General features: G+C 56.5%; 10 protein-coding genes across 10 annotated transcripts; 3 read left to right on the top strand and 7 right to left on the bottom strand.

Annotated features, from left to right (window-relative positions):
* Positions 1 to 1,538: 1,538 nt before the first annotated feature.
* Positions 1,539 to 5,996, top strand: CDEST_12477 (Putative P-type ATPase, heavy metal-associated domain, HMA, P-type ATPase, A domain superfamily). The gene is made up of 2 exons (XM_062928633.1): positions 1,539 to 2,282; positions 2,351 to 5,996. Exons 1-2 carry the CDS (start codon positions 2,164 to 2,166, stop codon positions 5,736 to 5,738), a joined length of 3,507 nt encoding a protein of 1,168 aa, XP_062784684.1. The 5' UTR covers positions 1,539 to 2,163; the 3' UTR covers positions 5,739 to 5,996.
* Position 5,997: 1 nt separating this feature from the next.
* Positions 5,998 to 8,506, bottom strand: CDEST_12476 (uncharacterized protein). Its single transcript, XM_062928632.1, has 3 exons — positions 8,322 to 8,506; positions 6,907 to 8,251; positions 5,998 to 6,827 (listed from the first exon to the last, which is right to left on the bottom strand). The coding sequence occupies exons 1-3, from the start codon at positions 8,352 to 8,354 to the stop codon at positions 6,310 to 6,312; spliced, it is 1,896 nt and encodes a 631-aa protein (XP_062784683.1). The 5' UTR covers positions 8,355 to 8,506; the 3' UTR covers positions 5,998 to 6,309.
* Positions 8,507 to 9,447: 941 nt separating this feature from the next.
* CDEST_12475 (uncharacterized protein) lies at positions 9,448 to 10,836 on the bottom strand. The gene is made up of 2 exons (XM_062928631.1): positions 10,367 to 10,836; positions 9,448 to 10,165 (listed from the first exon to the last, which is right to left on the bottom strand). Exons 1-2 carry the CDS (start codon positions 10,508 to 10,510, stop codon positions 9,983 to 9,985), a joined length of 327 nt encoding a protein of 108 aa, XP_062784682.1. The 5' UTR covers positions 10,511 to 10,836; the 3' UTR covers positions 9,448 to 9,982.
* Positions 10,837 to 11,854: 1,018 nt separating this feature from the next.
* On the top strand, positions 11,855 to 13,227 carry CDEST_12474 (Putative RNase P subunit p30, polymerase/histidinol phosphatase). The gene has a single exon (XM_062928630.1). The coding sequence runs from the start codon at positions 12,199 to 12,201 to the stop codon at positions 13,207 to 13,209; it is 1,011 nt and encodes a 336-aa protein (XP_062784681.1). The 5' UTR covers positions 11,855 to 12,198; the 3' UTR covers positions 13,210 to 13,227.
* A 1,085-nt stretch (positions 13,228 to 14,312) lies between these two features.
* CDEST_12473 (uncharacterized protein) lies at positions 14,313 to 15,401 on the bottom strand (the record flags this gene model as incomplete). Its single annotated transcript, XM_062928629.1, has 3 exons — positions 14,313 to 14,584; positions 14,663 to 14,892; positions 14,971 to 15,401. 3 exons carry the CDS (start codon positions 15,399 to 15,401, stop codon positions 14,313 to 14,315), a joined length of 933 nt encoding a protein of 310 aa, XP_062784680.1.
* A 1,812-nt stretch (positions 15,402 to 17,213) lies between these two features.
* CDEST_12472 (uncharacterized protein) lies at positions 17,214 to 18,384 on the bottom strand. The gene has a single exon (XM_062928628.1). The coding sequence runs from the start codon at positions 17,638 to 17,640 to the stop codon at positions 17,218 to 17,220; it is 423 nt and encodes a 140-aa protein (XP_062784679.1). The 5' UTR covers positions 17,641 to 18,384; the 3' UTR covers positions 17,214 to 17,217.
* A 981-nt stretch (positions 18,385 to 19,365) lies between these two features.
* Positions 19,366 to 20,594, top strand: CDEST_12471 (Putative 3-oxo-5-alpha-steroid 4-dehydrogenase, probable O-methyltransferase UstE). Its single transcript, XM_062928627.1, has 2 exons — positions 19,366 to 19,484; positions 19,570 to 20,594. The coding sequence occupies exons 1-2, from the start codon at positions 19,367 to 19,369 to the stop codon at positions 20,589 to 20,591; spliced, it is 1,140 nt and encodes a 379-aa protein (XP_062784678.1). The 5' UTR covers position 19,366; the 3' UTR covers positions 20,592 to 20,594.
* Positions 20,595 to 20,669: 75 nt separating this feature from the next.
* On the bottom strand, positions 20,670 to 22,139 carry CDEST_12470 (Putative CENP-V/GFA domain, Mss4-like superfamily protein). Its single transcript, XM_062928626.1, has 4 exons — positions 21,442 to 22,139; positions 21,290 to 21,322; positions 21,185 to 21,230; positions 20,670 to 21,107 (listed from the first exon to the last, which is right to left on the bottom strand). The coding sequence occupies exons 1-4, from the start codon at positions 21,615 to 21,617 to the stop codon at positions 20,847 to 20,849; spliced, it is 516 nt and encodes a 171-aa protein (XP_062784677.1). The 5' UTR covers positions 21,618 to 22,139; the 3' UTR covers positions 20,670 to 20,846.
* A 1,117-nt stretch (positions 22,140 to 23,256) lies between these two features.
* On the bottom strand, positions 23,257 to 23,757 carry CDEST_12469 (uncharacterized protein; the record flags this gene model as incomplete). The annotated part of the gene is made up of 1 exon (XM_062928625.1): positions 23,257 to 23,757. The coding sequence occupies one exon, from the start codon at positions 23,755 to 23,757 to the stop codon at positions 23,257 to 23,259; it is 501 nt and encodes a 166-aa protein (XP_062784676.1).
* An 879-nt stretch (positions 23,758 to 24,636) lies between these two features.
* Positions 24,637 to 25,623, bottom strand: CDEST_12468 (uncharacterized protein; the record flags this gene model as incomplete). Its single annotated transcript, XM_062928624.1, has 1 exon — positions 24,637 to 25,623. The coding sequence occupies one exon, from the start codon at positions 25,621 to 25,623 to the stop codon at positions 24,637 to 24,639; it is 987 nt and encodes a 328-aa protein (XP_062784675.1).
* Between the last annotated feature and the right edge of the window lie 973 nt (positions 25,624 to 26,596).

The following is a 26,596-nucleotide window of genomic DNA, read 5'->3' as shown; positions in this document are numbered from 1 at the left end:
GAGGGAATGCCAGAGCGATTCGAACAGATAGGAGACCCTCCTCCCCGCCCTCCCAAGCTATTAGCTGCTTCGGTTCAGAGACACGAAGGGATTATTGGAAGCTCAACCGAACTCGACGATTGGGGGGGGGAGAAGAGCAATGATGTGCATCTCAGAGCGCGTTGGTTTGTATGCCCCCCTTAAAAGCATGAAGCACGGCGTGCAGCGTCCCACTGTCGAGACACACAGGGTCCAACAACCATGTTGGACGGCTTGGTTTTGGCGACTCTGGCGGTCGGAGACTGAGGCTCGGTCCGAACCCAGGAGTCCCTTGGGGACCACTCCAAAAGCACAGGAATGTTTGGTCAGCCAAAGCGTAGGTGCGTCGGTCGCCCATCGCCTCAGCTTAGGTACCAGTCGGCAGTCGCTAGTGGACAGGGTATCTGGCCTGTATTGCCACGAACAACGTTTCCACGAGACGCACAACCGAACCCAGCTCTGACTCGGTGGCCTTACGCCCTTACCGGTGAGACGGAGCGGTCGAGGGGCGGATGACAGATGGCGGATGGCAGCACGAGGCATCATCATCTGACACGCACTGGAAAGATGGGGAAAGCTCAATGGAAGATGGTACAAGAACTCAGAGTGTAACCTCTGCGTAACATCTTTGTCTCCATTGCGAGATTCGCCTAGAACAGAACCAAGAGAAGTGGGAAATAGCAGGATGGCGTAGGAGGAGCCGCCAGCCCCAGCTGTGCTGTGGCGCCCCGACTCCTCCGACACCGAGAGCTGCAGCACGGCCTGGCATCACCCGTGCAACCCAATTGGTCGCTTTGGCAGCGGCCGGTCCATATTTGTATATCCACGTTCCCTTCTATTTCTGTGACTGCGGTATTCACCTCGGACCAGAAAGCAAGCGTTTGTCGGTCATGTGTGCCCTCCCTCCCCTCCCCGACTCGTTGTCTGAATCAGCCCATGTCAGAGACTCGGGTGTTTGTAGCCAGGGCTGAGATACAGCAGGTTTGTACCGCAACGGAGAGAAAGACGAAAGCCAGAGAGAGACTCAGGAGGTGGGCGGTGGAGAAGAAAGCCAGCCTGCTGGATCGGGATAGGTACCTACCAGAGAAATAGTAAGTGGAGAGATTGACAGGCTTCTAACCAAAATAGATGATGGAAGTAAGCGCACGAGCCCCGACAAATGGAACGCTGGAACGGAAACATTTGAGCAGTTTTTTCTAGGCTTCTCTGCAAACACAAACACACACGCACACGCAGCTGTGACAGCTTTCCGTGCACAGTTGCCAGTTGGGAGCCGTCACCTCCCGCCCGGCGCAACTGTGCCTGCTTGTGTCTGTGCCAGAGTCTGTGTCCACCCACCCAAACCTGCATCCACACCCGCCGCCCACTCCACTCCTCTCTAGTAACCCCCTGGCCGACAGTCCCACGATTGCGCCAGATGATTACCTCACATTACCTAGATCCCGGCCCACACCGCGTGCGCTCACTGAAGTCACTTTCAGAGTGCAGTGCCAGGTGGGCTTCTTTCGCCATCCCATTCCCACCCCCATTCCTTTCCTATCGACGCAAGTAACTCTGGCTGGCAAATCCCGACCTTCCGCTTCCGTCCTTTCCAAGACTCCCGTCTCTTGCCTTCCTCCCCCCGATCGTGCCATTGACTGCCACCGTTTTATTGATAATCTTCTTCAATCATAGCCTCCCCCGGCTCTCATTCTTAATCCTACCTCCTTCTCATCCGCCTCTTGCACTGCTCCGGACATATTAGTTGTACTCACACACAGACCTTCTAAATACGCACACGCTCGCATCGCAGTCACGGACGCCGACACACAAACGACTCGCGCTACCCACCTTTTTAGTCTTCGTACATAGTCCTCGGAAGCCGGTCTTCTGAAGCCCTCGTAAAAGCTTCTTCTGGTGGTCCAACTGTGTTCGCCGATCCCTCTCACCCCTGTCCGTTCTTTCTGGCCTCGAATATCCGTACTCTTGACAGTTTCTCCCGTACCCTATGGACAGCTAGCCCTACCATGAAGGCTGGAGCCAGATAGTTGGAACCCCCCGAGACCGAAGCACGAACCAATATCGAGGCTGGCCCTGCGTTTCCGACCTTTCTTCTCTTTCTTCAACATACATCAAGCGCATCTTTACACCGAGACCACCGATATCATGGCTCCTCCAGCCATCAGAGTACCCGCGAGAAACGAGGGCGGCGGGCCGACCGCCACCCTCGCTACTCCCACCGCAACCCAGTGGGCGACGACGACCCTCAAAGTCGGAGGCATGACGTGAGTTGTCCCCTGCCTGAAAGAGTTATTCTCTCCCCCAGTGGCCTGCTTACACATCTTTCTGCCAGATGTGGTGCATGTACTTCCGCAGTCGAGTCGGGCTTTCGCGGTGTAGACGGGGTGGGGAGCGTCTCCGTCAGTCTGGTCATGGAGCGCGCTGTCGTCATGCATAACCCCGAAGTCGTCTCTGCTGAGAAGATTGCCGACATTATCGAAGACCGAGGCTTCGATGCCGAGGTCTTGTCCACCGATCTGCCCTCGCCCATGTTCCCAACAAGCCAGGACCTGTTTGACGCAGAGGAGGGTGCCGGATTTATGACAACAACCATTGCAGTTGAAGGAATGACATGCGGCGCATGCACATCTGCTGTGGAAGGAGGCTTCAAAGACGTACCGGGTGTAAAGACCTTCAGCATTTCCCTACTGTCTGAAAGGGCCGTTGTGGAGCATGACCCGTCACTGCTCACAGCCGAACAGATCGCGGAAATCATTGAGGACCGAGGCTTTGGCGCCGAGATCGTGGATAGCGAATGCGCACAGCAGGAGAAGCCCAGAGCCAGCAGCAACCCCACGAGCTCCATCGCCACCACAACAGTCGCCATTGAGGGCATGACATGCGGCGCCTGTACCTCGGCCGTTGAGGGAGGCTTTAAGGAGGTTGATGGTGTTGTCCGTTTCAACATCAGTTTACTGGCTGAGCGCGCTGTCATCACTCACGACACGACGAAGCTCCCCGCGGACAAGATTGCCGAGATTATTGAGGACAGGGGTTTTGGCGCAGAGATTCTATCGACTGCGTTCGAAGCGTCTACACAGGGCAGTGGTGTCTCCTCTACCGCGCAGTTCAAGATTTACGGAAACCCGGACGCCACCACAGCCATGGCTCTGGAAGCAAAGCTTCTGACCATTCCCGGCATCAACTCCGCTAAACTCAGTTTGGCCACCTCCAGATTGACCGTTGCCCACCAGCCCAGCCTCATTGGCCTGCGAGGGATCGTCGAGGCTGTCGAGGCAGAGGGTCTCAACGCATTGGTGTCCGACAACGACGACAACAACGCTCAGCTTGAGTCACTCGCCAAGACCCGCGAAATCAACGAGTGGCGGAGAGCGTTCAGACTGTCCCTGTCCTTCGCTATTCCCGTCTTGTTCATCAGCATGATTTTGCCCATGTGCTTCCCGAGCTTAGACTTTGGCAGCTGGCGCCTGCTTCCCGGCATTTATCTTGGCGACGTCATCTGCCTGGTTCTCACGATACCCGTCCAATTCGGCATTGGAAGACGGTTCTACATTTCGGGTTGGAAATCTATCAAGCACGGGTCGCCCACCATGGATGTCCTCGTCATCCTCGGCACTTCGTGTGCCTTCTTCTTCAGCATCATGGCCATGCTGGTGTCCTTCTTCTTCCCGCCCCACAACAGGCCCGCCACTATCTTCGACACCAGCACCATGCTCATTACTTTCGTCACCCTGGGCAGATTCTTGGAGAACCGCGCCAAGGGTCAGACTTCCAGGGCTCTCTCACGTCTCATGTCCCTTGCCCCGTCCATGGCCACCATCTACGCGGACCCCATTGCCGCCGAAAAGGCTGCTGAGGGTTGGGAGAGCTCGACCCTGTCCGGCGAGGCCAAGACCCCCAGCCGCGACGGAAACGCAGCAGAGGAGAAGGTCATCCCCACCGAGCTTCTCCAAGTGGGAGATGTTGTCATTCTCCGCCCTGGAGACAAGATTCCGGCCGACGGTATGATGGTCCGTGGCGAAACCTACGTGGACGAGAGTATGGTGACTGGCGAAGCCATGCCCGTCCAGAAGAAGAAGGGAAGCTATCTCATCGGCGGCACCGTCAACGGCCACGGGCGTGTCGACTTCCGCGTCACCAGAGCTGGCCGCGACACCCAACTCAGTCAGATTGTCAAGCTCGTTCAGGACGCCCAGACAACGCGAGCCCCTATTCAGCGCCTTGCTGACACGCTCGCCGGCTACTTCGTACCCGCGATTCTCATTCTCGGTTTCCTAACTTTCCTCGTCTGGATGGTCCTCAGCCACGCACTCAAGAACCCGCCTAAGATCTTTACTCAGGAAGCTAGCGGCGGTAAGATCATGGTGTGCGTCAAGCTGTGCATCTCGGTCATTGTCTTCGCCTGCCCTTGCGCTCTAGGTCTGGCAACCCCCACCGCCGTCATGGTGGGCACTGGTATCGGCGCTGAGAATGGAATCTTGGTCAAGGGTGGAGCTGCTCTGGAGACGACCACCAGAATCACCCAGATTGTCCTCGACAAGACCGGCACCATTACGTACGGCAAGATGAGCGTGGCCAAGATGAGCCTCGTCCCAGCCTGGCAGGACAGTGAGTGGCGTCGCCAGCTGTGGTGGCACATCGTCGGTCTTGCCGAGATGGGAAGCGAGCACCCGGTGGGCAGAGCCGTGCTCAGTGCCGCCAAAGTGGAGCTTGGCATCGAAGAAGAGGCCACCATCGAGGGCAGCGTCGGTGAGTTTAAGGCCGTCGTCGGTAAAGGTATCAATGCTCTCGTTGAGCCCGCCACGGGTAACGAGCGCACCCGCTACCGCGTCCTCCTTGGCCACGTTCGCTTCCTGCGTGAGAATAATGTCGACGTCCCCGCCGAAGCGGTCGAGGCTTCTGAGCAGCTCAATGCCGAGGCCAATTCCAGCTCGAAGAATACCTCGACAGGCACCACCAATATATTCGTCGCCGTTGACGGCCAATACACCGGCCACCTCTGCCTCTCTGATACTATCAAGGAGGGCGCCGCCGCGGCTATTGCCGTTCTTCACCGCTTGAAGATCAAGACAGCCATCGTCACTGGTGACCAACGCTCTACCGCGGTTGCCGTGGCAGCCGCCGTCGGCATCTCGCCTGACAACGTCTTCGCCGGCGTCTCGCCCGACCAGAAGCAGGCCATCATTCAACAGCTCCAGGACCAGGGCGAGGTTGTCGGCATGGTGGGCGACGGCATCAACGACTCGCCTGCTCTCGCGACAGCTGACGTCGGTATCGCGATGGCCAGTGGCACGGATGTCGCCATGGAGGCGGCCGACGTTGTTCTCATGCGTCCTACCGATCTCATGGACATCCCCGCTGCCCTCCATCTCGCCCGCTCCATCTTCAACCGCATTAAGCTCAATCTCGCCTGGGCCTGCCTGTACAACGCCATCGGCCTGCCCTTCGCCATGGGCGTTTTCCTCCCCTTCGGCTTTCATCTTCACCCCATGGCTGCCGGCGCCGCCATGGCCTGCAGCAGCGTCAGCGTCGTCGTCAGTAGTCTTCTGCTCAAGTTCTGGACCCGCCCGAGCTATATGGTCGACCCCTCGACCCGTACCAAGAGCCGTGGCTTTGGCATCCTTAGTAGGGTCAAGTCCGTCATCCGTAGGCTCCGGGGCAAGCGGACACAGGATCAGGGCTACGTCCCGCTCGCCAACATGGCGGATCGGGACGAGTAAGATGCCATTGGATCGTTTCCGAGAATTTGGGGGTTTCATTTTGTTTTGTGAATACATGTAAAAGAAGAGTCAGAGGGTGTGGTTTGCCTTTTCAGCCGCGGTTTGGATTGAAACATTTTCCCCCGCCTCAATAGAGAAAATTCCAAGGTCATCCGTTCTGGTGGTCGGATCAGTCGCTTTCTGTCGTGGCACGTTCCTGGTTTCCGGCAGTCCTTGATAGCATAGCAATGGGGTCAAATGAGACATTAATTTCCTTTCCATTAACGATACAGAGTAACAACCGAACTTGTGTGTCTCGACCTTGTGTGCTGTTTCTGGATCTTTTCCAATATGTCCCTCCCTGTCTCTCATCCGACTTTCTTGTTACAGATTTTCAAACTTCGGCAACGCTGTTTCAACCATGTACAAGACCCGATGATGACTTCTTGTTGCGTATTGTTCCGCATCTTCCAGAATAACTAACCCCATGAGAAATTGTGAACCGTCAACGCCACGCTATGCGATAAATGATGAAACAAGGAGATGCAAGTGAGCCACGACAGTTTCGTGCGCGTGTTTTTCGAAGCAAATCTCAAACGCCAGCAAAGGTCTTGTCCACGATCCGTCTCCCGACAATATCTGAGCCCCCTACCCCTCCCTCCTCTTCGCTGAGCATCCGGCTCCAAAGCCTCAGCTCGTCGAGGCTGACATTCCTCTTCTCGAGCTCCCACTTGACGCTGCCCGGCAACAGCAGGGTCTTAGCTTCCGAGCGGCCGGCGCCGGCGGCGATCAGCGGCACGGCGCCGGCGCCCTCGGCCAGCCCCTTGCCGTTGTTTTTGGACAGCATACCGAAGCGTAGGCCGACCTCGGTCATTGTGACGAGGATGGAGATGATGATGAGGACGATGATGATCCAGGTGATGTAACTCATCTTGGCGTCGGCGACTGAGTCAGACAGAATCTCGGCGAGGTCGAGGAAGACGCGGCAGCGCTCGTTGAGAACCTTGATGCGCGGGTCGATCTCGAGGTACTCACGGATGGCGACATAGAGCGGGTGCAGAGTCGGCTCCGAGTCCCAGAAGAAGTTGGGGACGTCAAGGATGTTCGAGGCTGGGAATCGGTTAGCACGCACCTGGAACCTTCGTTGGCAGGTTTGCCATGTCGAGACACGAGGGGGGCGGGAACTTACAGAGGTTTATGTCGACGCGGCTCATGAACAGCCGACCGAGGATCCTGACAATCTCCGTCCTCGTCATGTTCAGCTCGCCCGTGAGTGCCAGTCGCTTCGGAACATGCTGCGCGTCGAGCATCGTCTCGCTCATGCGCTCCTCAAACAGACATAACTTTGTGCTTTGCGCGATGGCGTGGCTGATGGTAAGCTTGACCATGTGATCGCTGCGCGGGAGTAACGTAATCATATCGTTAAAGATGCGCGGCCGCTTCACGTCGTGGCTGTACTCGAAGTGGAATTCCTCCGTCTCGAAGTCGTCCTCGTCGAGCGGGCGCGTGAGAAGCGAGAGCCCGTTCTCGTTCTGTGCGAACGTTAGGTCCGCAAGGATGTCCTTCTCTTGGTGCTCTGTGAAGTTCCAGAACACAACGACGCCGTAGGAGAAGAGAAACATCTCGGCGAATAGCTTGGCGTCCGGGATCCGAGCCATAGGCGAGATGTTGAGGTCGTCAGGGGACTGCTCGCGGTGGTGGCGCGGCGAGGAGGATCCATCCCCGTATACACCATTGCCGTTCATGGGACTACCGTGCATGGGGCTGCCAGTGTCGACAGCATCCTCGAAGTACCCCTCGTGGTAGTCGCGCTGCTCGCTCCGTTCAATTTCCATGTCCAAGACAGTTTTGCCGCTTCCGGGCGTCTTGACAATGGGTCGGCTGCGGACGCGATAGCCCTCGGTGCCGTTCAGGAGAGGCAGCGAGTACACCACGTAGAGGCAGTCGTCGTAGAGCTTCGTCTTGGCGTCGTGCTTGGTCCGGAGGAACTCGGCAGTTGATTTCATCTTATATGACTGCGCCGTGCAGTACGCCGTCAGCCGCGCCAGCTTCTCCTTGCGCTGGACCTTGGGCAGGCGCTCGGCGTAACTCTTGCCGCGGATGCCGCCCCTCTTACGGAGCACGTCAAGCTCCTCATCGCGTAGTGGGCGATTCTCCTCAGCTTCGATCTCGCGAGCCATCTTGCTCGCTTCCTCGTCGAGGTCCTCGTCGGATCCTGGCTTGTCATCCGTTTCGGGCAGTAGCACAAGCTTCTCGCTGATCTTGGTCGTACGCGACGGCATATTCTGTTGTCCCGTCCTCGACTGAAGATTCGGCAGGCCGGCACTGGCGCGTCGGGCGCCAGCCAGACCACCGGCGGGACGCTGGACTGGCGGGGCGACACGAGGTTGACCCGAGGGGATGTCGGAGGCGTACTGAAGAACATTATCAACAGAGATGAAGCGCATGGCCGGCCGACCCTGGGCGGCGCCTATGCCGGTATTCTGTCGCTGGAGAGAACCCCTTTGCGGAGGCCGTTCTCGCGAGTCGGTCACCTACAGTAGGCATGCATTAGTGTCTCGACGGGGGATGGAAGTTGAATCGGGATAGGAGGTTGTGACGGACCAGCACCGACGGGCCTCTCTTCGCAGACGCCATTGTTGCGGATGTTTGGTGTCGGTGTGGGTTGCGTTTGGTAGGCTAGAGATTGGGTGTCTCTATTACGCAACGGATCCAAAGGGCATCACGTTGGGTTTGGAGTCAGAATTTAGTCGGCAATCGTAAGTTTCCAATGTTCATTGGATGGTTTCTTCCGGTTGAGTTCGTCGTGGTGCGAGCACTGACATGACGGAAGCAGTCCAGGAAAGTTCAGAGCGCATGCACCGCCACAGTTTCCACTTGTGGCTGAAATAAAGACATACGTCATTGTCTCTCGGCCCAGTGAATCTTTCTTTCCCTTCCAAGTACAGAGTACTCTGTACAGAGCACACACAGCATCATCAGAAAACTGAAATGCAGTTATGGTGGGTTATTTTTGTATCTTGATGCATCTAAAACATTATATTTCGCTCTACCTTTGCCATAGGGGCCTTTCGGTATGTCGAGGGGCTACATCTGATGTCACAGGCATGCATTTCAGTCCAACTTGACATTTAGTTACCCGACGATGTTCCCTGTTGCACAACATGCACTATCAAGTAAGCCGTTGGTCTAGATTGCCCTGTTGAATGTTGCTTATCGCTGTTGTGAAACACTGTGCTCTTTCGTGGCATGAGGAAATCTTGCTAAACAGCAGGCACCTAACATTATATCAAAATTGCAGTATTTGAGAAGAGGTACCCTCAGGGGAAGCATGCCATTCGAACATCCCTGGGCACAATAGTTAGCTTTGCAAGTAAAGAATGATAGCGCATGATTTCAAATCTGCATACATCACTTCTTAGGCGGCACTCAAAGCAGGCTGGCAGTGCTGCATATCCCGTTTTGCAACCTTTTCTGCATCCCCTTGCAGTGATGCACCAGGATTGGCCACTTCTTTTCCCGCACTACGTCCTTCAGGCTCCAAGCCTTCATCCTAGACGGCTCAGTCTCCAGCCCACCGGTTTGGCAATCACACCAGCCGGCAAGCAACCACCTTGCCGGAGTAATGGAGTGTCCCCTCCAGTCGGGAAGAAGAACAGATGCGTCAGCACGGTATACGTCGACGTGTTCAACCCCCCTACTTGACTTTCCTTTATCATCACTGTCCTAAGCACAGCCTGGAGTGGCTGGCTAGCCACACGCATCAAAATTGAGACTGGCGAAGCGTGTTGAAGGGTTGATCGGGACACCTTCGAATTTGGGGGCTTTGCGAAACAAGTATCCTCGGCATTTCCGGGTCGCAATGCGAAGGGACTGCCCAGGACCAGGCCACAGGCACGGAAAGGCAGAACAAAATGTGCGGGAAGGAACTATGAATGCAGCCTCCCCAGGTCAGCAAGGTCAGCAACGTGTCTATAAGAAAGTGCCAGTAATTCGAATCTCGTCATCGTGTGCGATGACCTCCCCTAACGCCTAGCCAGCTTGGTATCTTGCCTAGAATCATGAATGGAACACCAGTACCAAATCCTGCCCTTCACAGTGTAACGAAGAGTCGACGACACGTCCTCCCCAATGACCTGCCCGTCCGACCCACACAAGTCCTCCATAATCATCGCCTTCTCGTCCACAGAGCCGTCGCTCGCTCCTCGTAAAACGGTCCAAGAGCTCAAGGGCTGCCTCTTTGATGGCTGAAAGTGGCTCGCCTCTCATCGGTACTGAGGCGGCGTCTGACCCCATCCCTGAGGAGGCTGTCCGTGGACGGGAGGAGGAGGCATTTGACCGCCGCCCTTCATAGCCGTGACATCAGGACGATTCTCGAGAGGCTGGGCAAAGTTGCAGATGTGGCAGACGACATCGGTATAGCCCTTGAACGACAGGGGAATGACGGGCTATAAAATCTGTTAGTCTCAGGATATCCTATCTCGGCCTTGTCGGACCTTTTGCAGGCCTTATAAAGTGTGTGGTACGAAGTCAAAATGCCAAGGGGGCAGGACAAACAGGACCATAATCACAAAAGGGCGGTGCTCCCAAGTGAGACTCCGTCACAAAGAACTGAGCGCCCGAGAAAATGAAAATTGAACAAAACTCACAATCCAACAAAAGGTGAACCAAGGATGGCTCTTAATGACATGACCAGCCATGTTGCCGCAGTTGTAGCACTGGCAGACCATACCCTCATAGCCCTCAACAGGCTTGCGGAAGGTATGCTCGCCGCACACAAAGAAGAAGAACATGTTGTATGTTGTTGCGCGAGTTTAGCGATTGTAAAGATCAGATGTATGCACACTCAGTCCTTGCTGGTGCGATGAGGTTGCAGGTCCACTAGGGAGGAAGCAGCGGCAAGCAGTCAGTTGATGGGTGGTTGGTCTTTGATGTCTAGGACTGGTTGGATGAGGTTGGTAAGATCCCCCCCCGTCCTTGGTAGGATAAGCGCGGGTACAACTGTGAAGTGAGTCTGGGAGGTTTGAATGCTGATTTGGAGGTGAGAGCTGAGGTGATGAGAGAGATACGGTTGCGGTGTTGTGTCTAAATGCCCCAGGGGAGTTTGAAGAGGAAAGAAACTGTTGGTGGCAGGAGGAACAATTGACATCAGCGGAGGGTGGGCTACCTTGTACTGGGGAGGCTGGCTACCTTAAAGTGCAAGCTAGGCACCTTGAGCTGTTCCTTAGCGAGATGCAGGTTTCCTGACTGCTGATAGGCCCTGGCTGACCAACAAGAACAGGAAGAGAGGCAAAAGGTTTAAGGGTGGCCCAAGCTTGATGGGAGTTGGGGAATGAATTAGACCGGTTCGACTGATGAGTGGTGGATGAGTTCTTTTTGCAGGAAGCGGGATGAACACTTTTTTCTTTGATGGCGCTGCTGGTGGTGTTGTGCCTGTCTTGCGTGTCTTCCGAGGCAGTGCATCCTTGGCGGGCTAAAAGCCTCGAGTCCTTCTTTTTACACTAGCGACACTCACCCAGCATGTCTTTTCCCTAGGGACGTAATCGAGTGACATGGAGAGAGAAGAGACTCGTGACCCATTTGATGCCTTGGCAAACGGGACGTGCTTCCCTACCCTCAATGCTCTTCTTCAATGCTGTAAATTCGGGAGATTATAGGGTTATGCTTTATGCCTTGCGTTACTACTTGGGTAAGTGCAAATCCCTCGCTGACCGCTGTTGGTTATCGTTGCTGCCTGCCACTGCTCATGACGAGAAGCACAGTTGGGAGCCTGTAGAGCCATCCGTGGATGCCGCCATCTATCAGAACGTGACCTCGGGGAGGCAGGAAACCCGTGCCAGTAGCAGCAGCCTTTGCGTGGCCCCTCTGCTTCTCCGAAACTTCCTATTGAGTTCGCTGCGATGTGCGAACATAGTGGCCGAAGGCTGATCTCATCAACTTTATTGAAAAACCTTGAGGTGTGACCTGGGGAGGCAGCCCGCGGACGAACGAGATGAGACCAACCACTGGCGGGTGTCATCAAGTCGCAGGTCGCCTCCACTCCAGTCCGATGTTCCCGTCTGTACGCGGTAGGGCCACAGAAGACAGCTTCTAGCGTTCTGCAGACTCAAGGTACGTACTGCGTGTACCCAGGTACCCACTCACGGCGGCCCCATCTTTCGAGAAGCGATGAAAAAGCGTCATCCCGGCCGGCCCCACGGAACCAACCTAACACCGACCTCCGTCCCGTCCAGAAAAAAAAGTACTCACAAAGTGATGGATCACGAAGCAAACAGACAATCGCACACGACAAACCCAAACCCACGACGCTGTAACGTAACTGCGCAGAGACAGACGTTGAAGCCCTAGCCGCAGCAAGACTTTGTACAACATCCCTTCCAAAGTCATACTCGTAGCCCGGCGACACCAACTACTCCGCCCGTCGACCCCCACCCATGCTCGAAAGCTCACGATAGCTTCCCTTGTCCGCCCCCTCCAAAATATGCTCTACGACCTCAATATCCCGTGGTCCCCGACCACGGCGTCTGCCGACCTCTCCCGCACGATATCCTTCGCCTCTTCGCTGGGCTATAACGTTCTCGCCCTGAACCATACAATAGCGCCGCCGATTCCGTCCCAGATTACGAACCCGCTACCAAAGTTCGACTCGTCTCCAACAGCCGCTCCTGCCACGCCTGGCATCGCCTCTCCGCAGCAGCCGCAGATGCAGCAGAAGAAGCAGCCGACTATTCTCCACCGCGTGACGGTTCTCCTCTCCGACCCCTCCCAGAACTACCGCCTCCCCGCCCTCGCCGCCGCCTACGACATCCTCGCCGTGCGCCCCACCACAGAGAAGGCCTTCCAGGCCGCCTGCCTCTCCATGGCCGAGCCCTCCCTCATCTCCCTCGACCTAACGCAGCACTTCCCCTTCCACTTCCGCCCGAAGCCGCTCATGGCCGCCGTCGCCCGCGGCGTCCGGTTCGAGGTGTGCTATGCCCAGGTCCTGACCGCCCCGGACACCCGCGCCAGGGCCGTCTTTGTCTCCAACCTCGCCTCCTTGGTGCGCGCGACAAAGGGAAGGGGCATCGTCGCGAGCTCCGAGGCGCGCTCCCCGCTGGGCCTGCGCGCCCCGAACGACGTCGTGAACCTCCTCGCCGTCTGGGGTCTTGGCAGCGAGAGGGGCACGGAGGCGCTAGGGGTGAACCCGCGCGGGGTCGTCGTGAACGAGGGGATCAAGAGGAGCGGCTTCCGCGGGGTCGTGGACGTGCTTGAAGTCGGCGGGCGCGAGAACGACGTCAAGCAGCAGCAGCAGCAGCGGCAGCAGGGGAAGAAGAACGGCGGCAAGGGTAAGGGGACCAAGGACGTGAAGCAAGGCGAAGGCGAGGACAAGGGCAACGGGCAGAAACGCAAGACGCCGGACGAGTCGGGCGACGGTGCGCAGCAGACGATAAGCAAGAGACAGGCTAAGAAGTTGAGGGTAGCGTTGAAGGAGAAGGAGAAGGAGGCGACATAGGGATAGCCGCCTCTCTTCCATGGCAAGTGGCATGATGACGAATATGAGATTAGACTGGAGAAAGGTTGATATTGGGTCGGGCGAAGACGTTGTTTACGCTTTATGATACCCCACAGAAGAAACAGGAAGGACGGGCGGGTGTCAACGCCGGCAAGCGGTTTTTATTTCTCCTTTCTTTTCCATTGTCAGCGATGGGCGCACTCGGGACAACCACATCGAGATGCCACAATGGGACACGAGATTTCATGGAAGGCAGTGTCAGCTTGTGGAAACCGTGAGACTTGCTCATCTTCCATTTGAAAAGATGCTACAGTATGTGTATATACAAGGGTGTGGGATAAGGGTGATAGTGAGGTTATTTTGCGGCGTTTGCCTATTTTTGTTTGCGCGTTCCCAAAAGAAGTGAATTATGTACTGCCGGGGGGGGGGGGGGGGGGGGGGGGGGGCGTGGTGTCCAGAGTGGGAATGTGTGTCGGACGCAAGCTCGTTTCCATGCCACCAACTTCTCTCGACGCCCTCTTTGCCGTTCATGTGAAGTTGTAGAGTCCTACCCGCCGCGCGTGGGAGGCTAGATAGACGAGAGGTAGTCAGGCGTGGGAGAAGATGAGTTGAGAGTCGTTTGTGCTGTCGCGTTGTCTTTTTTTCGGGTCTCCCAACCCTTCCCTTCTCTTTCTCCTTATATACCGAGAGGCCAGGGCTTCCCGTCCCCCTCTCCCATTTCGGTTCCTTCTCGCCCATTAAAAACCCTTCCGGACTACTTCGAACACGTCCGTGTCGTCGTCCCCAAAATGCCACACAAAGAATCGAAAAATCTAGGGTATTTCGTATGCCGCTGCTGAGCCACTTTCATGTCGTCAACGACGTTTGCCATATCCTCGCACAACGCTCGTGTGCTTCATCATCTCCCTCGGCAACCCCTCCTATCGGTTCAGCACCTATCCCCGCCTCTTTCGATTAAAGCTTCCCCTCCAGTATTAAGGACAAAGACAGACGCTGTGTAAATGTCCAAGGTCGAACATCGAACGTCAGGACCATCAAAATATCGCTCTCGGAACACCGGGCTCGGTCTGTGCCTGTCCTTTATCTTTCGTTTTCTCCTACGACTACGACGAGGGCGGCGTCTCGCGGGCCTGCAGCTGGATCGTCTGCTGCAATAGGTTGCCGAGCTGCAGGGACTTGCTCAACTCGAGGCCGCTGACGGCGAGCTGCGGCTGGATTGGGTTCGCGGCGACGGGGGGCGTGGCGTCGGCGGCGGGCTGGTTGGCCGCGCTGCCGCGGAGGCCGCCCAGGTTCAGGGACGTCGTCGGGCTGCCGCCCGCGGCCGGGTTGCCAACCTGCGGGAGGGCGGCCGGGGGTTGAGAGGCGACGGGGGTTTCTGTATCAGGTTGTGTTAACCTCTTGGTGGACATCTCACACGAAACATCCGACCAGGGCGGGTGCGAGAAGGACTTACCGGCTGCGATGGGAGGGGCGCTTGCTACAGGCGGCGGTGAGGACGAGGACGAGGGCGAGAGACCGGCAAAGGGCGGCGGCTGAGGGGGGCCAGGGATGACGAGACCGGGTTGCTGCGATGCCGCCGGGGCTGCCGGGGGCGCTGCTGGCGGTGCCGCGGGCGGCGCGGCCGGGGGAGGAGCGGCAGGCGGCGCCGTCGTGGTGACCAGTTGCGTGACGACTTGCGGAGGCCTAAGATGTTGGTTAGCATTCACACTCGACTGTCTCTCACCTCGCCGCGGGGGTAAGTTCTCTCGAGAGGTTTCTTACGGGGCTGCTTGAGTGACAAAAATTGTCAGCGGCGCCGGGACTGAGGCGTTCTGATAGATGGTCTTGGTGACAGTGACTGGCGGCGGAGGTGGGGGGCAGCTGGCGGCGCCGCCATTCTGGTTCCCTCGGTTGCCGTTGAGAGCGTCCAAGATGCCGGCGATGATGTTTCCCTGGCCCGATCCCCCCCCGTTTCCTCCATTACCCAGGACCGCGCCGGCGTTTTGTAGGTCCACCGTCTTCACCTCGACCGCCGCGGCGCCGTTGCCCTCGACGTTGACGTTGCCGTTTCCATCGATGTTGATGACCTGTCTCCTGTCGACGACCGCGCCCTGCTTCCGTGTGAGAATCCCGTTCAAGTTCGGGGCGTCGAGTGAACGTACCTGAGCAACATATGATAGAGCTACCACTGCGAAGAGTAGACTATGCCTCATCGTGGGCTTGAGGAGAAAGGCTGGTGACCGTTGTGCGTCTCCAGCGTTTCTCCGGGTTTTGTATTCCTTTTCAAGTGTGGTGTGTTTATATCTTTCTTCGTTTTCTTTTCCTTCCCGTAAAGAGCGTATTCAACAGACCAGCCGTCGGTGAAGTTTCGATGGGATCAACCCTAGGATCGAAGATACAGCAAAAGAGTGTACGGGTTTGTGGTGGAGAGTGTGTTTCCCGCAAACCTTCGCGATTACGAAAGGAAGGGAGAGAGTTACGGGCAGACAGGTGGCGGCCGACCTGCAGAACATTGCCCGAAAGAGTTCAACGAAGATAGGATGGCCGAGACCCCGAGTAATGAGGGTGTGCGGGTACTAAAAATGGACGAGGAATACGGCCAGGACGAACACGGGCCAGAGTCCAGAAGGGGGGGAGGGGGTGGGGAATGCGACGAATAGAGAGCGTGAGAGAAGTGAAATCTTCGGTCAAAGAGCGAATGCCGTGTCTTCCGTACTCCCCCGCCAGGAACAAGACAGAGAGAGAAAGAGGCGAGACAGAATCAGGCACAGAGTCCGGGTTGGGTGACCTGTGGAGAGGGAGCAAGAGAAAAAAGAAAGATGGGACGAAGCTCCAAGCACCATCCAAGAGTCACAAAACACACGACGTGGGGAATCTTGAGTTGCGGGAAGCCGCAAAAGATTAATTGAAAAGGGGACCGCCAACCAAGAAGGTTGACCAAGCCCGACCCGACCTGGGCCCCTCGTCTATGCAACTCGTAGCCAGGCGTCGATTCATCAAATTGACTCTTCGGCGCACCGGTTGCTAAGATGCTTGTCAATGCTTAGCCATGCGGCACCCGCCGCCCACGGAACGCGCTGTCTATGTGCGGCGAAATAGTGTGTTGATCTACAAATTACCACACACACACACACAGCCATGATAATAATGACTACGCAGGGCGACGGAGTCGTCGGTAAATGCTGAACAGCGGCCCAGAATGGTCAGAACTGATACGATGGAGTCAGATATGTTGTGTTGTCAAAGGGGCGGCGGCTGGCCCACCCCTTGTCTGAATCGACAACAGCGTCGTGTGAACAGGGTACAGGCCTGGGTCGCTGTCAGGAACGCGGCGGGCTCTGAAGTGAGGTTCAGGACAGCCAAGAAACGCAAGGGGGAGGCGGGCAAGGGAGGGGGATCCGCCGTTGGCCCTCCCCCCCCCCCCCCGGTGCCCCATGATGCATGCCAGGTTGAATACTTGAGGCTAAGGATTGTGGGAAGTTCGATCGGAGATGGAACCCGCGTGTAGAATGGCGCTGTGGAGCCGAGCCGCGAGAGGGGAAAGGGTTCCAATCATTCCACGACATGGGCGAGGAGAACCCCTGGGCCGGGCCCGGTGAGGCTCAGGGGGGTGAGACATGCCCCAGACGGTCTCCGTCTGAGACTGGGGCAGTGTCGGTGTCGGTGTCGTCTGCGAACTTCGAACTTCGAACTTCCAACTTCGAACTTCGCGCCAAGGGCTCTAAAACTGCGGCCCAGCCCAGCCCAGCCCAGCCCAAGTGCCATGGTGTGCAGCGGCTCTGGGTACTAGAGCCAGTGAGGGCCAACGTCCCAAGGACGCATGCAGCGGCAGTCGTCCGTTGTTCGTCGTCCGCTCGCGATGCTGCGTGATGCGTGACGTGATGCCGTGTTTGAAAAAGAAGTCATGCGTTGAACGATGCGCAAGGAAGACCGCGGTTCCCTTCCTTTCCCCCCCTCCATTTCGTCCTGACCCGTTTGCTGAATCTCGGTGTCTACGGGCACTGCATCTTCCCATCTCTCCCGCTGCGATTACTGACTCTCGACTTCGCGATGAAGATGAAGAATCCGAGTGAAACATTGTTTCCAACGCAGAATCTTATTATTTTGACTTTTCATCAGTCCCGGCCCGCCGCCGTCAACAACGTTGCTGTTGGTTTGTGAACTGCTGCGAACTGCCCAATTGACTCGTACTTGGAAAGACGACTGGACTGTCGAGCACGATAGTGCTTGCCAGAAAGAAACTATGTCGTGTGGGCTCTCCTGGATCCGGGCGCCCTCACTGTGTCTTTTGTGTACACTACTGCTGACCGGAAATACCGCCGCGATTGGTGTGGGTGTTGGAGCAGACTTGTTGGAGCAGAGGCCGTGGCCCACGGAAACCTGTGTCAGGCACTTCAATGACGCTTCGACAAGTAGAAACGCGATGTAACAGAGCACACAGCAATCCACCATGCCTTACTAGGTGACCACACGCAATCCACGCGAAGATCAGAGCCCGTGGAATACCATTTTCAGATGGAGCATCCAGTATGCGGGTTTATAGGGCGAGGCGGCCGCGGCCGCAGGACTGCGCTCGCGTCGCGAAACACGGCGGGCACAGACGAAGAAGCGGAAGTCGACTTTTTGCGTAGAGTGCGGCGGCCAGGTGTGTACGTAGTGTATGTCGTGTCGTGTGTTCAGCATCGATAGGGATGTGGGCGATGAGGCAGTCACTTCGTCCCAAGCTTGCATTCTTTTTTTTCTCTCTCCACGCGCATCGTCCCTTCTAAACAGGCGAATGAGTCCGACACCGAGACAGGATTTGTCGCCAATACGTTGCGCTTGTGTGCGCAGTAGCCTCTCTCCTGCTGCCCTCGACTCCACTTCCGCGCTGGAGGAGAGACCGGATCACGGCTTTGAGACGATGAGGGTCGTCCCAAGGTGAGCCAGCAGCAGAAGGAGAACAGGAAAGGAATGTTGTGGTTAGGGAGATGTAGCATCGTCTGCCTCAAGTGATGGTTGGGGCGGCGCCCATGAGCGGGTGATGGGTCAAACGACGACAAGCCCTTGCGGCGCGTTTGATGACATGCATATCCTCTTACACTCTACCGCATACATCGCGGGGACCACGGCCCATGACCACGCCACGGACACGCCAAAGGAAGCCACAGGGGCCGCCGTTGCACGATTGGCGAAGGTGAAGTCAGCCGAATTAATAGCACGTTTGGTCAGTCATATTTGGCAAGCGTGAGATCGTGGGTGAGGTGAGTTTCCCGCGTCGCCTTCCCAAGCGGCTTCTAGACCCATGCCTGATCCAAGATAGGTAGCGAGGGCGGCAGGTGGTGCGGCGTGCCAGAGGCGAAATAGGGCTGGACTGGATCCGTTTCCCCGATGCCTGATAGTCGACGATGCGATGTGGACATGCCGAAGTCCCGAGTCTGTACTGAGTTGTGTGATGTACATCGTACCCGCTTGGTTTCGAAGGAAGAAAACCTCAAGACAGCATGAGACCTCGCCAGTCCGCCCCTTTCCCTCTTTCATTGTTGCGTCAAATGCATGTCGCAACTAAGACCGGGAATCGGATGTCATGACTGGGAGACTGGACGCAATTCGCTGTTCGATTCACTCAACTCAAAAAGGTTGAAAACCCCTTTTACAGCCGCTTGGTGACATAAGATGGCGCATGTGTGGCGTCAACTCCCCCCTGATTAAGCTTAACAAGGACCGCCATCGGCTGTGGCTGGAGAAAATTGGCGTGGCTAGAAAGAGTTCAGCTCCCACGCGGCTTGGCAGCGCGGCCCTCGGTGCCCCGAGAACCCCGATCGAGGGAGCAGCTCCATGTACCTCGATCATACAAACTCGCCTGCATCGGTACACGGGCCTTTCCTGTCACTGTGCGAAGCAGTGGGCCATTGAAATCAATGACGACAGTGTAGTTCCTTCAGCCATCGTCCGAGACGACCATTAGTACTATCGGGCAGTACTCACCGTCGTCTTCCATAACGTCTGGAATCAACGATGATTCCGTCGAGAGCTTGGCGTACAGTTCTTATTTTCTCGAGTTATCCAACAACACTGAAGTCGCAGCCTTGGCAGTGACCAGTAGTGGTGTTTCAACCTCTTTCCAATCGTCTCAGGTGTAGAATCACAACCAAATAACACAACACTTACAATCGAGAGTGATACAGACTGTTCAAAAATGGCGACGGCTCACGTTCTTGATGACTACTATCTAGCCATCACGGCGATTATCACAGTGGCGTATCAACTGTTCTTCTTTTCCATAGCCTTCAGCTTCAAGTTCGACAAGCTCACCGGTAAGATCACACCAAGCCTGTGCCCCCCCCCCCCCCCGGATTTCACCATGAGCCTCTATCTCTGCCCAGCAAACACCCCGCTCAGGAATGCACAAGACTAACAACGGCCCAGATTTCGCCGGCGGCACAAACTTTGTGGTCCTCGCCATCATCACCCTCTCCCTCAGCGGCCATGCCCATGCGCGCCAGGTTGTCGCCTCCGTCTTCATCATGCTCTGGGGCGCCCGCCTCTCGGCCTTCCTCCTTTTCCGCATCCTCAAGACGGGCAAGGACGACCGCTTCGACGACAAGCGCGATAAGTTCTTCCCCTTTCTCGGCTTCTGGGTCTTCCAGATGATCTGGGTCTGGACCGTCTCGCTGCCTGTCACCATCCTCAACTCGCCCAACGTCACGCGCTACCCGCAGCACGCGTTCGGCACCGGTCGTGACGTCGTCGGCGTCCTCTTCTTCATCGTCGGCTTTGTCATGGAGTCCGTCAGCGACGCCCAGAAGTACCGCTTCCGCAGGGACAACCCGAGCCGTGAGGCTATCTGCGACAAGGGCTTCTTTAAGGTCTCGAGGCACCCCAACTACTTTGGCGAGATCATTATTCAGTTCGGTAAGCTTCTTGCCCCCCCCCACCTTGGACCCCCAAATCTTTTTCCTAGACGCTTCACTAACAACGCACTGCCAGGCATCTACATGATCGCCGTCTCCTCCGCCGCGGATGGCTACGTCGGCGGGCAGGCCTTCAAGGCCCTCTACGCCACCATCCTTGGCCCCTTCTTTCTGACACTGCTGCTCATGTTCGTCTCGGGCCTGACCCTGCAGGAGCGGCCCGGCGCCAAGAAGCGATATGAGAACGGCCAGAACTGGGAGGGCTACCGCCGCTACCTTGAGCGCACCAGCATCCTGATCCCCTTCCCGCCGCAGCTGTACTCTCGTGTGCCGACGCTCCTAAAGCGCACCGCCTTCCTCGAATTCCCCATGTACGTCTTCGACCCGGCGAAGCACTCCGACGCCGGTGCGCGCGCCGAAGAGGGCCACCAACACGAATCCGTTGCCACGCCGGCAAAAGGGATTGGGAGACCGAGCGGCGATGAGTCGCTTGTTGGGCAGCACTCGTGAGCCGGGCACGAGGCTGAATGAAATATTTCTGTACGAGTTTGATGTTTTACATTGGATGGTGTTACGGACTCGATGACCTCTTAATGTAATAGTCAATTTTTTTCTTTTGTTGGGATATAGACGCCATTAATATCATATTGCCACCCCAGACCTGCCACCTATTCCAACGAGCTTACCAAACAAAACACGTAATTGTCATATTCTCCAACAGGCAATACGACGGCGGAGACAGTGCGACGGCCCGTTTTCCCTCCATCAGCCAGCGATGGCCTTCCCGCTTAGCTCACAACGCCCGTCGAGGCCGACAGGCGGCGGAGTGCCGCCGCTCCCGCGCAGGCCCGTCGGCTGATCCAGGGCCTCCTGTGTTGGCCCGTAGTCCGTGTACTCGGCCTCCTCGGGGTGCGACTCGGCGCCCTCGGGGATGGGGACCATGGCGTTCTTGGTCCAGATGTGGACGGCCGACTTCCAGTCGAGGCCGTCGATGCAGCCGCCCTTGACGGAGATGACGTTCTTGTCCTATCGACTCTGGCTTTTAGCATGCACCGACCCTCGGCCAACGGGGACTGTGAATTGGGACAGGAAAGCAGGCGTACCGGTGTGGTGTGGATTAAGCGTGTCCCGCAGTTTCGGCAGAAGTAACTGTCGAGTGCATTCGTCAATCGCCGCATCTTTATCGCGTCCACATGATGCAGACTCACCAGTATAGCGTTGCCCCTGAAGCAGTCGGCCTCCTGAACCCCCCGGGAAGTCAGTACCAATCTCATCTCGACACGACTTACAGCGTCTCACTCTCACCACCACCACCACCACCACAAGACATCTCCCCCGGCTTCCTCATATGAAAACTCACGCGTAGACACCCAGCAGGTCGGCCTTGGGCAGTTGAAACTTGGGAAAGATGGCCGACGTTCCGAACGCAGAGCCCGTCTGGCGCTTGCACTCCTCGCAGTGGCAGATGTATAGGCGCAGCGGCTTCGGCAGCGGCGTCTTGAAGGCCACAGCCCCGCACTGGCATCGGGCGTCCATTTTTTGGGGGGACTTTTCTTTTGGTTCTTTGTGTCCTTTGGGATCTGCCTTTCGAACCCTTGTAGGGTGCTGGCGTGGGGTTGTTAGTGTGACGTCAGCACCGACGGTGTCGGTCGCTCAGGGCCCGAGTTCGGCCGTGTGTGTGAGTCTTTCCGGACTGGCCAACGTTTCGTCGATAAGAACTCCGAGAAGGGACGAGACGTGGAATTTTGTGGTTGATCGAGCCTGGCGTGTAAGTCGGGGAGGGGTTATCGGTTCCTCAGGACGTTTAGAGCTGCGGAGTCAGCAGAGAAAGGAACCCCAGAAACGGAAACACAAGCGCAGGATTCTGCCGTCCTTTTGTACCGAGAGCGGCTCCCCCCGGACAAAAACCGCATGACTGTGACACACACGCACACATACACGCGGTCTAAAGACGCGAGTGCCGACCCTGTCCAATGGCTCACTCGGCGCCAGAAAACAACGGCTCAGTATTCTACGCGTCTGGCCCTTCTTTCCGTCAATTAAAACCACCTAGACCAGCGCAGCGGAGAGGATGACATGGGGATGGAACACGAAGACGTGAGTCACGGCCGGGATGCAGGGTCGGACGTCGGAAACTCTTTTCGAGTGAGACTGGGGGAACGAGACTGGCGCGAAGTCACATGGGAGGACGGCGCCCCTGTGTCGGATGGGGGCTTTTAACGGGGTCCTTCGCGGAGAGTCGCGGAGGAGAGGGCACTCCTAGAAATTAATGGGGCAGTTGGAGGTGCCCTTGTGAGCGAAGTTGACTCACAGTACGGGTATAACAAGCCTGACAAACGTACGAGGAGGTTTGTCCACTACAAGTTGACTCCGGGGTTGTCAATTCGTCCTGATACTTTGCCTGGAGCTAGCTATAGGGGGGGTGGGGGTAGGATGATCCATTTCGGTCTCTGTGAACTGCAACCGGGGCGCACACCAAGAAATGACAAAAAAGTAGTTGCCCAGCAAGAGCTCGTGAAGAGTTGGGCAAGCCTGGAGAATGTAGATACGGCTTAGAGGGCTGGTGTTTGCAAACTCCATTGGTCAATCACACGTGGCACTCCCTTGTAGACGCTAGACATCATTGCTGGCGGCATTGTTCCGCTCCCTCAGGAGTGGGACCGATCCAACTTCACCTCAGTCACTATCTATCTGACTCAACATTCGAAATCTCACGGAGGCCCAGCTTGATTACAGAACCGAGTTCGGCAGTGTCTCATTACGTCCTATCTCATTCGAGCTATTAGGGACCCTTCCTGAACTAATTGCCGAACGACCTGGGACTCCGTAGCCACAGGCCCCTCCCTTTCTGCCTCTGCTTTTGAGGCAACAGCAAATCCATCCCTCCTGTCGTTGAGTGCCAAATTGGTCCTTGAAGCAATTTTGTAATTAATACTCGAGTCACACCGCCTGTATCGCAGAGAAGTTTATGGTCAAATCTCTAATGCCACTTTTGACACCCAAGACGACTGACGCGAACGCTCGCTCGTGGGCCATCCGCCCGAGCCAAACTCGCAGCATGCCATGCCATTGCGTAACAAGAAAATCATAAGCCGTGTATGGTATCCTTTTCTACTGATTCTGAATGAATGTTCGAATTGTCGTCAAAGAGTACTGTTTGTCACGACGACATGACTTAGCAAGAGAGGCCGCGGTTGCGAGTGAGAGCCTTCTGCTGACGGGAGCCAGCCAGCTTCATGTTGCAAGAAGGGAGGAACGGCTTGTACTTCTTGTCGAAGACGCCGCCGGGGGCAGGCTGTTCGTTGGCGTTGTGGAGGCGGCTCCAGATGGCGTTGAGCTTGGTATTGTTCTCGGCGTCGGTACCGATGAAGCCAATGTCCTCTCGGTTGTCAGGAGTGAGGAGGATGGTCATCATCTTGGGGCCGTCGATGAAAAGGAATATCAGGAAGCGAACGACAACAACAGAGAACCAGCCGATGAGGAGGGCAAGTGGCTTGACAAGCATCCAGATCGCTCGTTTGACAGAGTTGGCAATGGCAGGATGCATCCTCATGAAGGCCAGGGTGATGAGGACCAGGACCGGGATGCGGACCTGAGGAGGCCAGGCGGTTGCGACGTCAATGCCGCATTCGGCGCAGCGGGGGGTGAAGCGGCCACGGATGATGTGACCGCACATTGCGGCTGCCTTTGGCTCAGTTGGGGGTTGAAATTTGGGATAATAGGTGTGATACTTACTGGAAGTCGAAGAAGTATTAAAGCCGAAAGGGGTTGTTGTGCTTGCGAGAAGTGTTCACTTCTCCTTATGAGAGTTGCTAAAAAGCTGCGATGTTGTCAGTGACTGTTCAAGAGTCAGGCCCATAGCAATTCTAACCAGACGCAATCTTGAGTTTTCGCTTTCTGACCCAGTCGTAAGTGTCTTCAGGAGAAGAGTTGTCTGTCGAGGCTTGGTGAATAGAGCAGGCTTCAAAGGACTCTAGTAGGTAGTGGGTGTAAGGAATGCTGCGAGAAGAATGAGAAGCAAAAGAAGCCTATGTGAGTAGAATTTAGGATTGCAGGGCGATGGTAAAGAAGTTGATGTTGTTTGTATGGCGGATGAGGACGATGTGCTGAGCTTCTCAAAAGAAAAGAGTTGTAAAAGAAAGGTGAAGCTAGCTCCCAGCCAGATATGGGAAGACAGTGGTAGGAGTGCAAGCTTCAGAGGGAAGGAACGAACCTCTTCACCTACCGGCCTGCCTCTTTCCTCCAGAACAATGAATGCCGGTCGCATTCACTGAACAGCCAGACCGAAGCCTCAAGGCCAATAGAATTGGAGGATTGTTATTATGCTCCTGACCAGACCATAGTACTGACGTTCTACCTTGCCAATCTAGGTACCTATTCTCAAATACATAAACGCACAGGCAGAGACCCATGAGTCCAGGTAGCCTCGAACTCGTTCCCATGGTGACTCTCACTCATACCCAGCAGGGGAATCTCATTTTACAGATCGATCTCAACGGATCGACAAATGTCACCCTGAACCCAATATGTCCCCCAATTTGTTCTGGGAACACACCTAGCGGAGCTCATTCTTCGCGAAGTTGCCGATGGCTCGCCTTGTTTGCTGGGGGTCCTCCCTAAGCCTCTCGACACAGCTGACGACAATCTTCTCCCGTCCCTCCTCAGGCCTCCTCTCGTTCATGATCCTCCCCAACTCGACACACCACGCAACCTTCTCGTCGTCGCCCCAGTCCAGCACCGAGAGCTCGACCTCCAACCTCCTTAACGCCCCCAATCTCTTCAGCCCCTGTTCGATCCACTCAGGCCTCGGCCCGGGCCGCGCCGTCCTTAAGCCTAGCCCTGTGGCCTGGGCCTCTGCGTTGTCATCCAGGGCGGCGAACGTGGCGGTAGGCTCGAAGATCCCACCACCGATGAGCACTTTGAGCCTGAGCCCGCGGAGCCCCGCAGCCCAGTGCCCGCACAGCCCGATCCATTCCTTGAGCGCCGGGCCCGTGAAGTCCCGCCCCAGCATTTCGAGCCGCGCGAACCGCATTTCGCCACGCTGCCACGGCTGGAGGCCTCGCGTAAACGCCCGCGCCGCCCAGAGGCCTGAGGAGAACCAGTTGACGAAGACGAACTCGTTGGCGTGCAGTGGTAAAGCCCGACACTCGCTGTAGATTTGTCTGTTGGCACACATGAGCGCCGACGGGATCCCGGAGAGAGGGCGGTGTGGCGAAAGTAGCACCTCGCTTTGCTGCGGACCCTTGTCGTCATCGTATCCTGTTGTTTTGGCTATTGTTCTCTTCCCTGCCACGGCGAGATCCTCAATTTTGACTTCCGGTTCAACGAGTCTGACAAAGTACGCACTGTGGATTGGGTTTGGATACCATGGCGCAAGCTGGGCGTGCTCTACCGGGTGCATGGCATGAACCCAACCGTAGATCTGGAGTCGGATCTCGAGGGGAAGGCTCAAAAGGGAGGGCTCTCCGTTATGAAGGATCATCGAGCTGGGAATATCCTCAACAGAACTTGCACCTGCTTCCGTCACTAAGATGCTCGACATGACGGCTGACTTGTAACTCGTGTGTCCCCGGGTGGTGTATGAGTTGACGAAGAACTGGCACCAGCACACGATGCCGTATCAAAGAGATACTGTCCAGCGGTGGTCTAGGTCGGCCACCAATATCAATGCAATACGGGCTGAGCACGATTGGGACATTCAGTCCAGAACTCTATACATTTGGCTGATAGTGGATGTGACAAACGATGAAGCGGGACAGAAAGGAAAGGCAGGATAGAAAGGCGTGACCCGAGAGCCATATATCTGTCGGCATGTCTCACCTGCATTCCTCACCTGCATTTAAGCCCAGTACTAGGCCGCAATCCCGCACGCCAACCAACTCTCTCCGATGGGTTCAAATGTCGGTCGTAAGCCCGTTCAGGCGGCGGCGGCGGCGGCGCCGAGGAGGACTACAAGCTACCTCCCAAGAAAACGGCGTCATCCATTGGCCGACGTGAGGGGCTTTACCTCACTGGTCTGGCTGCGTAAGCTGACCGGCAGCAGAGCGTCTATGGACCGTCAGCCCTACTGCCGACCAAGCCAGCCTCCCCAAGGGGCCCGCCAGACCCGACGCGAACAGGGCGACGCGGTTGGTGATGTTACGACGGGGTAAGCCAAACCTAGGCAAAGCCAGCACCTGACGACAGGGGTTCGGACAAGTATACCATGTCTCCCTCTGGCATCGAAAAAGAGGATGATGTCGAGCTGGCTGCATGGTGCTGAGCCGCGGGGCCGAGCAGGGGGAGCTGCTGCTGCTGCTGGATGAACCTGGGGACAGGAAGAATGTCACTGCGAACGGTTCACTTCTAAAGGACGAATACGGGCCCCGATCCTCGTCTTCGGAGCCCCGTCGTCCGTGCCGCCGACTGTCCAACGACGAACCCAAGCCGCATATGCATGCATGCTGTGCACATACATCTAGGCCTCGAGAACGTCGGGGCGAAAGGCTAGAACCAGACCATGTAGTTACATTGTG

This window comes from Colletotrichum destructivum, chromosome 8, assembly GCF_034447905.1.
Source record: "Colletotrichum destructivum chromosome 8, complete sequence".
In the NCBI taxonomy this organism is placed as follows: Eukaryota; Fungi; Ascomycota; class Sordariomycetes; order Glomerellales; family Glomerellaceae; genus Colletotrichum; species Colletotrichum destructivum.
The sequence above is the reverse complement of the archived record's forward strand: the minus strand, read 5'-3'. Positions and strand labels throughout refer to the sequence as shown.

What these genes read in the sequence shown, in the direction of transcription:
- CDEST_12477 (XM_062928633.1), top strand. Translation starts at nt 2,164, where the DNA reads ATGGCTCCTCCAGCCATCAGAGTACCCGCGAGAAACGAGGGCGGCGGG. An exon ending in CTCAAAGTCGGAGGCATGAC is followed by an intron (nt 2,283 to 2,350) that starts GTGAGTTGTCCC and finishes TCTTTCTGCCAG; the next exon opens with ATGTGGTGCATGTACTTCCG.
- CDEST_12476 (XM_062928632.1), bottom strand. Translation starts at nt 8,354, where the DNA reads ATGGCGTCTGCGAAGAGAGGCCCGTCGGTGCTG. An exon ending in AGAGAGGCCCGTCGGTGCTG is followed by an intron (nt 8,252 to 8,321) that starts GTCCGTCACAAC and finishes TGCCTACTGTAG; the next exon opens with GTGACCGACTCGCGAGAACG. An exon ending in CCGCGTCGACATAAACCTCT is followed by an intron (nt 6,828 to 6,906) that starts GTAAGTTCCCGC and finishes ACCGATTCCCAG; the next exon opens with CCTCGAACATCCTTGACGTC.
- CDEST_12475 (XM_062928631.1), bottom strand. Translation starts at nt 10,510, where the DNA reads ATGTTCTTCTTCTTTGTGTGCGGCGAGCATACCTTCCGCAAGCCTGTT. An exon ending in GGTTCACCTTTTGTTGGATT is followed by an intron (nt 10,166 to 10,366) that starts GTGAGTTTTGTT and finishes CAGATTTTATAG; the next exon opens with CCCGTCATTCCCCTGTCGTT.
- CDEST_12474 (XM_062928630.1), top strand. Translation starts at nt 12,199, where the DNA reads ATGCTCTACGACCTCAATATCCCGTGGTCCCCGACCACGGCGTCTGCC.
- CDEST_12472 (XM_062928628.1), bottom strand. Translation starts at nt 17,640, where the DNA reads ATGGTGGATTGCTGTGTGCTCTGTTACATCGCGTTTCTACTTGTCGAA.
- CDEST_12471 (XM_062928627.1), top strand. Translation starts at nt 19,367, where the DNA reads ATGGCGACGGCTCACGTTCTTGATGACTACTATCTAGCCATCACGGCG. An exon ending in CAAGTTCGACAAGCTCACCG is followed by an intron (nt 19,485 to 19,569) that starts GTAAGATCACAC and finishes CACCCCGCTCAG; the next exon opens with GAATGCACAAGACTAACAAC.
- CDEST_12470 (XM_062928626.1), bottom strand. Translation starts at nt 21,617, where the DNA reads ATGGACGCCCGATGCCAGTGCGGGGCTGTGGCCTTCAAGACGCCGCTG. An exon ending in TCAGGGGCAACGCTATACTG is followed by an intron (nt 21,231 to 21,289) that starts GTGAGTCTGCAT and finishes TGCACTCGACAG; the next exon opens with TTACTTCTGCCGAAACTGCG. An exon ending in GCTTAATCCACACCACACCG is followed by an intron (nt 21,108 to 21,184) that starts GTACGCCTGCTT and finishes CAGAGTCGATAG; the next exon opens with GACAAGAACGTCATCTCCGT.